Here is a 13,101-nt window from a genome sequence, read left to right on the forward strand (position 1 = left end):
GCTTATGCATATAATTCCAGTGCTTGGGAGGTAGAGGTAGGAGGATCACAGTGAGTTTGAGGCAACCTGGAACTCCAGACTGAGTACCAGGTCAGTCTACGGCCATACCACCCTGAACGCGCCCGATCTCGTCTGAGTACCAGGTCAGCATGAACTGGAGTGAGACTCTACCTCAAAAAGACAAAAAAATAGTTAGGTGTGCTGGAGCACACCTTTAATCCCAGCATTTGGGAGGCAGAGGTAGGAGGATCGCCATGAGTTTGAGGCCACCCTGAGAATATGTGATAATTCCAGGTCAGCCTTGGCAACAGTAGAAACACTACCTTGAAAATCCAAAATAGGGCTGAAGAGATGGCTTAGAGGTTAAGCGCTTGCCTGTTAAGCCTACGGACCCCAGTTCGAGGTTCCATTCCCCAGGACCCACGTCAGCCAGATGCACAAGGGGTTGCACGCATCTGTAGTTTGTTTGCAGTGGCTGGAGGCCCTGGCGCAGCCATTCTCTCTCTCTCTCTCTCTCTCTCTCTCTCTCTCTCTCTCTCTCTCTCTCCCTCTCTCCCTCCCTCCCTCCCTCCCTCCCTCCCTCCCTCCCTCCCTCCACCCCCCCCTCCCTCTTTCTCTGTCTGTTGCTCTCAAATAAATAAAAATTAAAAAAAAAAAAGAAAATCCAAAATAATTAATATATGTAAAAAAGATTTTAAAAAGAGAGAGAGAACAGGAAAGATAGCTTAGTGGTTAAGATACTTGCCTACAAAGCCACAGGGCACACGTTTGATTTCCCAGGTCCCATGTAAGCCAGATGCACATGGTGGTGCATGCATCTGGAGTTTATTTGGAGTGACTAGAGGACCTGGCGTGCCCTTTCTTTCTCTCTCAAATAAATAAGAAATAAAATACAAAAAAAATTTAAAAATAAATAAAATGTACATTGTAGAAAAGGTAGCCACTTGACAAAGTAGTGCTGGGAAAACTGGATATCCTCATTTCAAAGAATGAAATTAGATCACTCTCACTGTGCTAAAACAAAATCAATTCAAAAATGTATCAAAGACCTTAGTACCTGAAATTTATAACAATTTGGGGAAATACTTCAAAAATGGACATAGCCAACTACTTTCTGAACATAACTCCAATAAGTCAAGAAATGCAAAACTGAAATTACAGAGATGGCTTGGCAGTTAAGGCATGTGCCTGTAAAGCCTAAGGACCAAGTTTCAATTCCCCATTACCCATGTAAGCCAGATGCATGCATCTGGAGATTGTTTGCAGTGGCTAGAGGCCATGGTACACCCATTCTGTGTCTGTCTCTCCTATTTCTCTCAAAATAAGTACTAAACAAAACATTTTTTACTTTTTTTATATTTTGTCATCTATTTATTTATTTTGGTTTTTTGAGGTAGGGTCTCACTCTAGCCCAGGCTGACCTGGAATAGTCTCAGAGTGGCCTCGAAATTACAGCGATTCTCCTACCCCTGCCTCCTGAGTGCTGGGATTAAAGCCATGTGCCACCACAACCAGCTGTTATTTTATTTTTTATTTATTTGAGAGACAGAGGCAGAAATAAACGTTGCACCAGAGCCTCCAGGCACTGTGAACAAACTCCAGATGCATGTACCACCTTGTGGCATCTGTCCTACATGGGTCCTGGGGAATTGAACCTGCGTCCTTTGGCTTTGCAAGCAAGCACCTTAAATGCCAAACCATCTCTCCAGTCCAGAAATTTTTTTATATACATTTATTTGAGACAAAGAGTACATGAGGACCTCTAGCCACTGCAAACGAACTCCAGATGGATGTACCACCCTGTGCATCTGGCATTACATGGGTACTGGGGAATTGAACCCTGGTCTTTAGGCTCCCCAGACAAGTGTCTTAACTGCTAAACTATCTCTCCAGCCCTTTAAAAAAAAATTTTTTTTTCTTTAAGTTTTTCAAGGTAGGGTCTCTCACTCTAGCCCAGGCTGACCTGGAATGGAATTCACTATGTAGTTTCAGGGTGGTCTTGAACTCACAGTAATCCTACTGTATCTGCCTCCCAAGTGCTGGGAGGCCTGCACCACCACACCGGCCTAAAAAAATTTTTTAATGCAAAAAATGACTAATGGGGCTGCATCAAATTAAAAGGCTTCTGCACAGCAAAGGAAACAATTACCAGAGTCAAAGAGACAGAATGGAGAAAATCTGTCAACTATTTATCTGACAAGGGTTTTGTATTGTTTTTTTTTTTTTTTTGGTTTTTTGAGGTAGGGTCTCACTCTAGCTCAGGCTGACTTGGAATTCACTATGGAGTCTCAAGGTGGCCTCGAACTCACGGTGATCCTCCTACTTCTGCCTCCCAAGTGCTGGGATTAAAGGCATGCGCCACCACGCCCGGCATGACAAAGGTTCTAAACTCCAGACTATATAAACAACTCAAAAAATTAGTCTGTAAAGATGGCTTAGCAGGTAAGAGCATTTCTTGGGCAAACATGAGAGCCTGAGGAGGCCTTTGAGATCAATCCCCCAAACCCAAATAACCGGTGGGGAATGGTCCTAAATATCTGTAATCCTGGTATAAAAGGGGAAAAGAAACCAGAGAATTGCAGGAGCACAAGAAAAAATGGAAAGCTCCAGGATCAGTAAGACTCTAGCTAAAATAAGAACAAATAGAGCAGAACAATATAGTGGGACACCCAACATTCAGCTCCAGCAAATGGAGGCAGGCACATGGGTTGCCACACAGGTATGTGGATACGCCACACACACCAACCACATTACACACACACACAGAGAGACACATTTTAAAAATTAAACACCCAAAGAACAAACTCTCCAATCAATAAATGACCAATTTGAATTAACAGACAGTTCTTAAATGAAGAAATACAAAAGGCCAGTAGATACATGAGAAAAAAAAAAAGTTCATTACCCTTAGCCATCAGGGAAATGCAAATTAAACTACACTGAGGGCTGGAGAGATGGCATAACAGTTAAAGTGTTTGCCTGCAAAGCCAAAGGACCCCAGTTCGATTCCCCAGGACCCATGTAAGCCAGATGCACAAGGGGGCACATGCTTCTAGAGTTTGTTTGCAGTGGCTAGAGGCCCTGGTGAGCCCATTCTCTCTCTCTTTCTCTGTGTCTCAAGTAAACGAATAAATGAAAGTTATATTTAAAAAAACTATACTCAGTCAGATGTGGAAGTGCACGCCTTTAATCCCAGCACTCAGGAAGCAGAGGTAGGAGGACTGCTGTGAATCTGAGGACAGCCTAGATTACGAAGTGAATTCAAGGTCAGACTGGGCTAGAACGAGATCCTACCTAAAAAAAATAAAAAAATAAATCTACACTGAAGGCTGAAGAGATGGCTAAGCAGTTAAGATGCTTCCTGCGAAGCCTAAGGACCCAGGTTTGATTCCTCAGTACCCACATAAACCAGATACACAAGGTGGTGCATGCATCTGGAGTTTGTTAGCAGTGGCTGGAGACCCTGGCACACCAATTCTCTGCCTCTCCCCCTTCCCAAATTAAAAAAAAAAATCTCTAAAATAAAAAATACATATACATATATATTATTTGGGAGAGGGTTAGAGACAGAGAATTGGTGTGCCAAGGCCTCAGCCACTGCAATTGAACTCCAGACATTTGCACCACCTAGTGCAGGTCAGTACCACATGACCACTATGTGGTGCAAACATCTGGAGTTCAACGGCAGTGGCTGGGCCTTAATGTGCCAATTCTGTCTCTCGCTCTCTAAAAATAAAACAAAATTTTTAAAATATATATATATGAATGTAAATGACCTAGCTGTATAAATGTAATGGGCAATTAATATATATATTAATATTTAATATTTTACTATATATTGTTGACAACTTTATACTTATATACAACAAACCATATTTCCCTCCCTTCATCCACTTTCTCCTTCATAACTCTGCTCTCTGTCATATCCCCTCCCTCTCTCCACTAGTCTCTCTTTTAATTTGATATCATCATCTTTTTTGCCCTACTATGAGGGTCTTGTGTGGGTATTGCTAGGCACTGCAAGGTCTTGGATATCAAGACCAAATTCTGTCCAGACAGTTGTATATAAGGAGTGGTACCCTTCCTTTGGCTCTTACATTCTTTCTGCCACCTCTTCCGCAATGGACCCTAAGCCTTGGTGAGTGTGAGATGTTTCAGTGCTGGACACTCCTCTGTCTCTTCTTCTCAGCACTATGTTGCTAAGAACTACACTGAGGGGCTAGAGAGATGACTTGGTGGTTAAGGCACTTGCCCTACAAAGCCTAATGACCAGGATTTGATTCCCCAGTACCAATGCACAGTGGCACATATATCTAGAGTTTGTTTGCAGAGGCTGGAGGTTCTGGCAGACCCATTCCCTCTGTCTCTCTCTGCTCACAAATGAATTTTTAAAAATTATATATATATACATACATACGTACGTATGTATATATGTATACACACACACATACATATTTTTTTTTCTAGTTTTTAGAGGTAGAGTCTCCCTCTAGCTCAGGCTGACCTGGAATTCACTACGTAGTCTCAGGGTGGCCTCAAACTCACAAGGATCCTCCTACCTCTGCTTCCCAAATGCTGGGATTAAAGATGTGTACCACCATGTCTTCCTTTTTTATTTTTATTTTTTTTTGAAGCAAGGTCTCCAGTCCAAGCTGGCCTCAAATCCTACCTCAGCACATTCAGGGCTGAGATTAAAAGGTGTGAGCCATCACACCAGGTTATTAGTTCTTAATATAAAAAACAATCTAAAACCTTGTACATTCTTTCTCCTGGGTTCATTCCCATCATGGATCTATGTGTCTAATACACACTCAACTTGCAAAACACAGGAGACAAAAATCTCTAAGGACTTTTTTTCCCTGCTTGCAAAAAGACAAGTAAGTCTCTCCTTCATAGGCTACAAAAGAACAGAATAACCTAGAAGTTAGAGGACTACACCCTTGGCACAAAGCATGCAAGGCATAGCACCACTTGCAGTAGCAGCTCCTGGTGGGCATGACCAGACACTCACCTCCAATTCTTCACTGTCTTTGGGCTTCTCCTCAGAGGTCTGTTTAACAAAATCAGGGATGAGGATTTCCAGTGTGGCTCGGGCTACAAAAAAAACACACAAACATACACACACACATACACACACACACACACAAAGGCCAGAGTAAGGGCTGCTTTAGTATAAGGGGGAGGCAAGCATACTGCCCAGCCTACAGAGTGAGCTGCAAGCTGGCTCCCACACTTGTGGCTCAGATGGGTGAGCAAAGGCTCAGGACTAGGGTTAGCACTTTAAAAGGGAGAATCAAGAGGGGATAAAAGAAAAATCACATCATTAAGAATGGCAATAGTGGAGCTGGGTATGGTGGCACACGTCTTTAATCCCAGCACTCGGGAGGCAGAGGTAGGAGGATTGCCATGAGTTTGAAGCCAACCTGAGAATACATAGTGAATTCCAGGTCTGCCTGGGTCAGAGTGAGACCCTACCTCAGGGAAAAAAAAAATGGCAATAGTGGGACAAACACTAACTAGAGGAAGCTTCACAAGCCCCAGCATGTTTGCTCATTTTTACCTGATTTGACCTGATAGCAAATGAGATAGGAGCTCAGATCTGTACTTTAGAAGAATCACTTTGGTGGTATGTGAAAAAATGGCTTGGCAAAACCCCACAATGAAGCCTGGGAGTAGGCTGCTACAGACATTTACAGTAGCACACAGGGCAGTTGACTGCCCTGAGCAAGACAGTCAGATCTGAGGAACACTGGAGGAAACATGTGTATGGTAATAACACAGGGCGGCACTTGTGTGAACAGGCTGCTACCTAATACTGTGGGGGATGAACATGTGCAATAGCTCAGTCTGGCCCAGCAGAGCTTCATCAACAAGACATCCCAGCAAAATAAACAATTTAAAAAAAGAAAAGGTTAACTAGTACAGCTGTCTGGCATATGGATTGAGGAAATAAACACATGAGCAGGCACAAATGATCTTGCAGAAAAAGTGGAAGATATGTCTTTGAATGTTTCTACCACTGCATAAGACTCAGTAACATTCAATTTGTTAAGCTGAAAAGTTGTTTAGATTGAATCTCTCTAAAATTTACAGCAGACGCTAGAGGTATAACTCAGAGGTAGAGCACCTGCATAGTATGTAAGGACCTAAGTTCAATATTTAGCTCCACACAATTAATAAATGGATTAATTAAACAGATAGCAGGCGTTCCTGGTGAATAGGGCAGGGACAGCCGCACAGGGGGAGGACAGAGAGTAAACATGATGAAGAAAGGCTACTCATCGTCCTCACTAGTTGCCATTAAAAGAAAGCAGCACAGGACGGAAGAGAAGACTTAGCGGTTCTTTGCCTGTAAAGCCAAAGGACCCAGGTTTGATTCCCTAGGATCCACATAAGACAGATGCACAAGGTGGCATATGCGTCTAGAGTTCGTATGCAGTGGCTGAAGGCCCTGACGCATCCATTCTCTATCTGCCTCTTTCTCTCTCAAACAAAAAATTTTACACATACATACATACATACATATATATATATATATATATATATATATATATGTTTTTTTTTTTTAAAGAAAGTAGCATAGAGGTACTCTGATTCCTAGAAGCAGAAAATGGTCTCCCTGTCCCCAAGACCCCCTCCTGCTCTGTATAAGTTAGATTAGCTCTGGAAGACAACATGGTCATAGGATAAAATTCAAGAATGAATATATGGGGCTGGAGAGATGGCTTAGCAGTTAAGATGCTTGACTGCAAAGCCAAAGGACCCAGGTTAAATTCCCAAGACCCACGTAAGCCACATGTGTCTGAAGTTTATTTGCAATGGCTGGAGGCCCTAGTGCACCCATTCTCTCTTTTTTCTCTGTGTCTCTCTCTCTCTCAAATAAGTAAAAATACTTTTAAAATATCTATTAAAAAAATAATGGACATATGGGCACTAGGGTTGGGGTACATATAAACTACTCTAAAAAGTGCTGCACTGCTCAGGAGAGCCCAGATAACCCAGTGCTAAGCAAATGGCTTGGTACAAGAATACCACCTACTTCTAGGGCTAGGCATAGAGGCAAATGGCAAGGATATGGCCTAGTGGAACTGAACCAGAAAATATCAGCTTTCTCAGAGATGAACTCTGTGTAACAATTATTTAGCCCCCAATGTGGAGAGTGAAGGATTCAGAAGATAGTCCCTATAAATGACAAAAATGCTTCAGATGGTGACAGCATGTCAACCTTCCTCATCTCTCCTAGCATCCCCACATTTTGCTCACTTCAAAAACAAATGCTCTATTGCATGCACCTACATGCCTCAGAGGGCTGAGCACACCTGAATCTGCATGGCCAGAATAATTCAGGAAACAGCCCTACTACCATTCAGCAGAGAAGGGCCCTTTGCTTTTGAGGCATGGTCTCACTATAGCCCAGACTGACCTGGAACTCAATATGTAGTCAAGGCAGACCTCTACCTCAGCCTCTCAAGTGCTGCAATTATAGGTATGAGCCACCAATGCCTGCTTTAGGTTTTTTATTTATTTGTTTGTTCTATTTTTTTGAGGTAGGGCCTCATTCTAGCCCAGGCTGGCCTTGAACTCATAGCAACCCTCCTACCTCTGCCTTCCAAGTACTGAGATTAAAGGCATGTGTTACCACACTCAGTCTTATTTTTATTTTTTGAGACAGTCTTGTCCTTATAGCTCACACTGGCCTTGAACTCATGATGCTCCTGCCTCAGCCTCCTAAGGGCTATGATTGCAGAAGTGTCTATGGCTATGCAGGTCTTTGAAAATGAAAGTAGATAATTACCTAAGTAACATAAATGTCCCCCCCCCCCACACACACACACACCCCCAACCAAAAGCACTGCTCAGCCTCTCCCCTAACCAAGGTGAGGGCAGACTCAGCAGGCAGCATGTCTCTGGGACATCAAGCAAGCCACATTACCAGCTTTATTCTTCGCAAGTTTTTTGCTGCTTGCAGTTCCAGATCCGTAAGTCACACCATCAATGGTCACCGAGGCACCAAAAGGCTCACTTGGGTTCTCTTGAAATTAAAATTACTCGTTTTAAAAACATACTTGCCAAAACATTTAAAGCATGTGCACCTAATCTGCCCACACTGACAGATGCCTCTACAGAGAACACATCTGTGCTCATCTGCAAAGACCAGGGGTTCCCAGAGGTGTGGAGATGATCAGCAGCAAAGGACCTAGGTGGAAAAACTAGGGGGCGTGAACAACCATGGTAGAGTGAGCCAGAAGGACCTGGAAGCAGAGCTGCCTAGTACAGGGTCACAGTAGGGACAAGACCTCTGAAAGACAGACATAAGACTATCAGGAATGGGTAAGCGTAAGACCCAAAACAACGAATGCCCCCCAAGTTTTGCTTCTTATGGGGTCACACTGGCCTTTACAAGTGTGAAGGAGACATGAAAGGCAAAGCTAGCAGGAAGTACAGCAACCCTCATGCCTTTCATCCACTAGGCACAGGGCAAACAGGAAAGGAAAGCCTTTCTCACAGGCTGTCCTTGAAAACAGTCAGGAGCTAGCAAGGCAAACCACAAAGGACCTGAGAGCGGGAGAGGGGCAGGAGAGACACAGGTCAAACTCTAAGAGGAAAACACAGCTAACCCATTCTCAAACAAGAACCACCTCCACAAAACAAGCCGCCTACTTGTACCGTACCTCTCCTTGCCCTTGCCTTACACTTCCATCCAGCCCAGTAGAGCCAATAAACTGCCACCCCCAACTGGGAACAAAGTGACACATTACTCTTCAGGACTAAAATGGAACGGGTTGAAACTTACCACACTCAAAGAAATTATAAACAGGGCGGACCTTGAGGACACGCTGCATGTACTCGTGTAGGATGCAGACCTCGGACTTCCCATTGGGATTGATGACAAACTCTGCGATAAGAAGAACTGCCTCAGCCAGCATTCGGGAACCCGGACAACACGTCTACCGAGTCATTCATTAGGGTTTACCACCATGAACATGGCAGCCTCTGAATTCCCAGAATCCACACAAGCTTTGAATTAGGTGCAACTCACTCACAAACATAGGGCTATGCACATCCAAGTAAAATTAACATGCCTGCTCCACATGCTAACACTGACAGTTACAAGCAAAGCTCACCTTTCTTTGTAGGTGCATCTTGTACAGATAAAGTGATGAGCTTCTGGTTTGCTGGCAGAATGGGCCTCTCTGACTCAGCCTGCTTCCGCTTCATCTCACGATTGAACTGACGCCGCTCAGCCCAAGTTCTGAATTTTTTTACAGTTACTTGTTCAAAGTCAAAACGCTTCTCCAGGTAGTTACGAAATTCATCCAGATCTGTCCAAAAAATACCAGAGAACCAAATTATCAGCTTTCCAACAAAAGAGTTATGTTTCCTTAGCCCTGCACATAAGACAGTGACAACCCCATGAAACAGCACCAGGCCACAAGATACTTGCATTTCACTTTCCCCATCCCTTTCAAAGGGCAAAGAAATTTCCTTCACTGTCAGCTCAAATTATTCTGGCAATTCCCTATGGACAGATTACTAGGGCACATTTTTACTTTATCTGGATCAAGAACTAGAACACAGGGATGGAGGGATGGCTTAGCAGTTAAGGCGCTTGCCTGCAAAGCCAAAGGACCCAGGTTCAATTACCCAGGACTCATGTAAGCCAGATGCACAAGGTGGCACATGCATCTGTAGTTCATTTGCAGTGGCTAGAAGCCCCAGCGCACCCATTCTCTCTCCGCGCGCACGTCTCACTTTCTCTTAAATAAATAAATATATATATATTTCAATTTTTTTTTTTAAATAAGAATACAGGAACCAGGAAGATGGCTGAGTCACAAAGTATTTGATACACAAGCCTAAGTACCTCAGTTTGTATCTCTAGAACCCAATAAAAAGTCATATGCAAGTGAACCAGGAGTTCCAAGGCCACCCTGAGACTACACAGTGAATTCCAGGTCACCCTAAGCTAAGTGAGACCCTACCTTGAAAAGCATAAACACAAAAAAGTCAGCTGGGCATGGTGGTGCAGGCCTTTAATCCCAGCACTTGAGAGGCACAGGTAGGAGGATCACCATGAGTTCAAGGCCACCCTGAGACTACTGTGGTCAGCCTGAGCTAGAGTGAGACCCTACCTTGAACAACCCCTAAAAAACCATAAGCACCAGCATCTGTAATCCCAATTCCACACACTTACCAGTGAGAAGGAAGGTGGAAATAAGAAAATCACCTGGGGACTGGAGAAATGGCTTAGTGGTTAAAGCACTGGCCTTCGAAGCCTAAGGACTCAGGTTTGATTCCCCAATACTCATATAAGCCAGATGCACAAAGTAGTACATGCTTCTGGAGTTTGTTTGCAGTAGCTAGAGACCCTACCATGCCCATTCTCTCTATCTTCTCTGTATCTCCATCTCTCTGCTTGCAAAAAATAAATAAATAATTTTTTAAAAGAAAATAACCTGGAAGATCACAAGCCAGTTAGCCTGGCATACCATGCATCAAACAAGGTAGAAGGCTAGGATCAACAACTAAGGTTGTCATCTGACCACTACACACATGACGTGACACAGACACAAACTCACACATGAACATGCAAACATACCAAAAAATAAACAAACAGCCAAGTGTGGTGACTCAAACTTTTAATGCCAGCACTTGGGAGGCAGAAGTAGAAGGATCACCATGAGTTCGAGGCCACCTTGAGACTGTAAAGTGAATTCCAGGTCAGCCTGGGCTAGAGTGAGACCCTACCTCACAAAATAAATAAATAAATAAATAGCTTTCTTTTGGAGGGGGGAGTGAGGCAGGGTTTCACTTTGGTTCAGGATGACGTGGAGTTCACTATGTAGTCTCAGGGTGGCCTCGAATTCATGGTGATCCTCCTACCTCTGCCTCCCAAATGCGGGGATTAAAGGCGTGCGCCACCATGCCTGGCTATAAATAACTTTTTTTTTTTTTATGTTGGGGGGGGTGGTTGAAGTGAAGTCTCACTCTAGCCAAGGTTGACCTGGCACTTAATCTCTTGTTTCAGACTGGTCTCCAACTCATGGGGATTCTCCTACCTCTGCTTCCTGAGTGATGAAATTAAAGGCATGTGCCACCATGCCTGGCATGAGTTTCTAACTTTTTTGTTTGTTGCTTTAAATTTGTTTTTGTTTTTTATTTTAGAGAGTAGGGGGAGGGGAAGAATGAGAATGGGCATGCCAGGGTCTCTAGCCACTGCAAATGAACAGGCCTTTCTAGCCATGTGAACAGCCATAGATACACCTCCCTCCTCAGGTTCAACTAGGAACTAAGAAGGTGGCATCTGATAGGAGGAATGAGATCCCAGGTGACAAGGAGGGATAAAAACTCCTGAGCAAACTTACCAACTGACTCATCCTTGCACACCTCAACTTTAGCCTTCACCTGTCCCAGGGCTCCAGTGGCTGCCTCAGCACCCAGTGGGTCCTTCTCGTCTAGGGGCCCCGAGTCTCCACCCATGGAGTCAGGCTCTTCCAAGGGGAATTCCAGCTCTGCAGATCGACTCAGGGGCTTGATAGGAGAAACCTCCCCACTGGGGGTGAGTTCATGGCTTTGCTCACGTTCCTCATTGTCCTTCATTTTTTTATAATGCAGACAGGGAATACTACTCAGAGGAGGATCATGTTTCTGTTAATAGTAAAAATGCAACAAGAGTTACCAGGATGACCTTGAGTATGAACACCTGATGCCTTTGACCAGCCTCTGTTTGACTAAAGTTCAATACATACAGACAAGCACATTTCAATCTGAGAACTAACAAGCATAAATTCATGACTGATGCCTCCCCTACCCGTATGCTTCCTGTTCCCAAGAAGTACGGCCTGGACCAGGTAACGACCCGAGACTCTCTGTGCAGGTATACAGGGACTCCAGAGTTATGAAAGGTCATGATCCACCCATCAGGCAGCGGTTCTGTAGGTGGACGGCCACGACCTGCACAGAATACAAAAACATCCTGCAATCACTTTATAAACACTAAGAACTGTACCAGGGCACCTCTAGCACACCTGAGCACTTCTCTGAATCTTTCCAGAGAATTTTAGTTTCTATCTGCTTGTTATGCCCTTACTGTACCTATAGAACAGTATGTGAAGGAAACGAAGGATTCATACAAGTAGAATCCATGTACAAGAAGCCTGGTATATACAGTTGTACAAGACACAAGTTCCCACCACAGCTCTTGCCTCTACACTTGGAAAGTACTGTGGACACTGGATTTCTCCTGCCTGCTAAGCCACGGTAAAAGGCACCCCAGGAATGGGTAAAGTTTGCTAATAAACTGCTATTGTTCTTGGTGACCAGGCACACTTCCACATGTAGAAGACCCAGGATTTGATCCCCAATATCATGACCAAAAAAAAAAAATTAAAAGTCAACATCTGTCGGGTGTGGTGGCACACTACTTTAATCCCAGCACTCAGCACTCAGGAGGCAGAGGTAGAAAGATCACTGTGAGTATGAGGCCAGCCTAACATTACAATATAGACTTTCAGATTATCCAGGGCTAGAGGGAGACCCTACCTTGGAAGACCAAAAAAAAATGTCAACATTTGTTTTAAAACACTGTTTCCAACCCCTTCCTTACTAGCAGTTTTAAGAAATGTGTATAAAAGCACCAGACTTGATCCAGGTGTGATGACACATGCCTTTAATCCCAGCACTCAGGATGTAGAAGTAGGAGGATTGTATGAGTTAGAGGCCAGCGTGGGACTATACAGTGAGTTCCAGGTCAGCATGAGCTGGTGAGACATAACCTCAAGCAAAACAAAACAAAACCACCAAACTTTTTATCCACTTGTTATTCTCCACTGACAGAACTGATGCAGGAAAAGCACAGTCTTAACTGAAACAATGTTCTTACAGGTATTAGGAGTAATATAAAATCTAGAAACTATAGAAAAACAGGTGAAAACTAAAACACCAGATACGAGACTGGGTGTGACAGTACACGCCTTTAATTCCAGCACTTGGGAGGAATAAATAGGAGGATTGCTGAGACTTCAAGGCCGACCTGAGACTACACAGTGAATTCCAAGTCAGCCTGGGCGAGAGCAAGACCCTACCTCAAAAAAAAAAAAA

General features: G+C 43.8%; 1 protein-coding gene across 2 annotated transcripts in view; it reads right to left on the minus strand.

Moving 5' to 3' along the window:
- The window catches only part of Dgcr8 (DGCR8 microprocessor complex subunit), a 48,336-nt gene that overhangs the window by 26,171 nt on the left and 9,064 nt on the right, over positions 1–13,101 (minus strand). For both annotated transcript variants that reach the window (XM_045132469.1, XM_004670757.2), the window contains exons 4-9: positions 11,813–11,955; positions 11,367–11,649; positions 9,126–9,323; positions 8,795–8,896; positions 7,934–8,032; positions 5,012–5,094 (exon numbers count right to left, since the gene is read on the minus strand). In XM_045132469.1, the coding sequence (XP_044988404.1) occupies positions 5,012–5,094; positions 7,934–8,032; positions 8,795–8,896; positions 9,126–9,323; positions 11,367–11,649; positions 11,813–11,955 (908 nt within the window). The remainder of the gene's footprint in view (positions 1–5,011; positions 5,095–7,933; positions 8,033–8,794; positions 8,897–9,125; positions 9,324–11,366; positions 11,650–11,812; positions 11,956–13,101) is intronic.

Source organism: Jaculus jaculus, chromosome 13 (assembly GCF_020740685.1).
Source record: "Jaculus jaculus isolate mJacJac1 chromosome 13, mJacJac1.mat.Y.cur, whole genome shotgun sequence".
In the NCBI taxonomy this organism is placed as follows: domain Eukaryota; kingdom Metazoa; phylum Chordata; class Mammalia; order Rodentia; family Dipodidae; genus Jaculus; species Jaculus jaculus.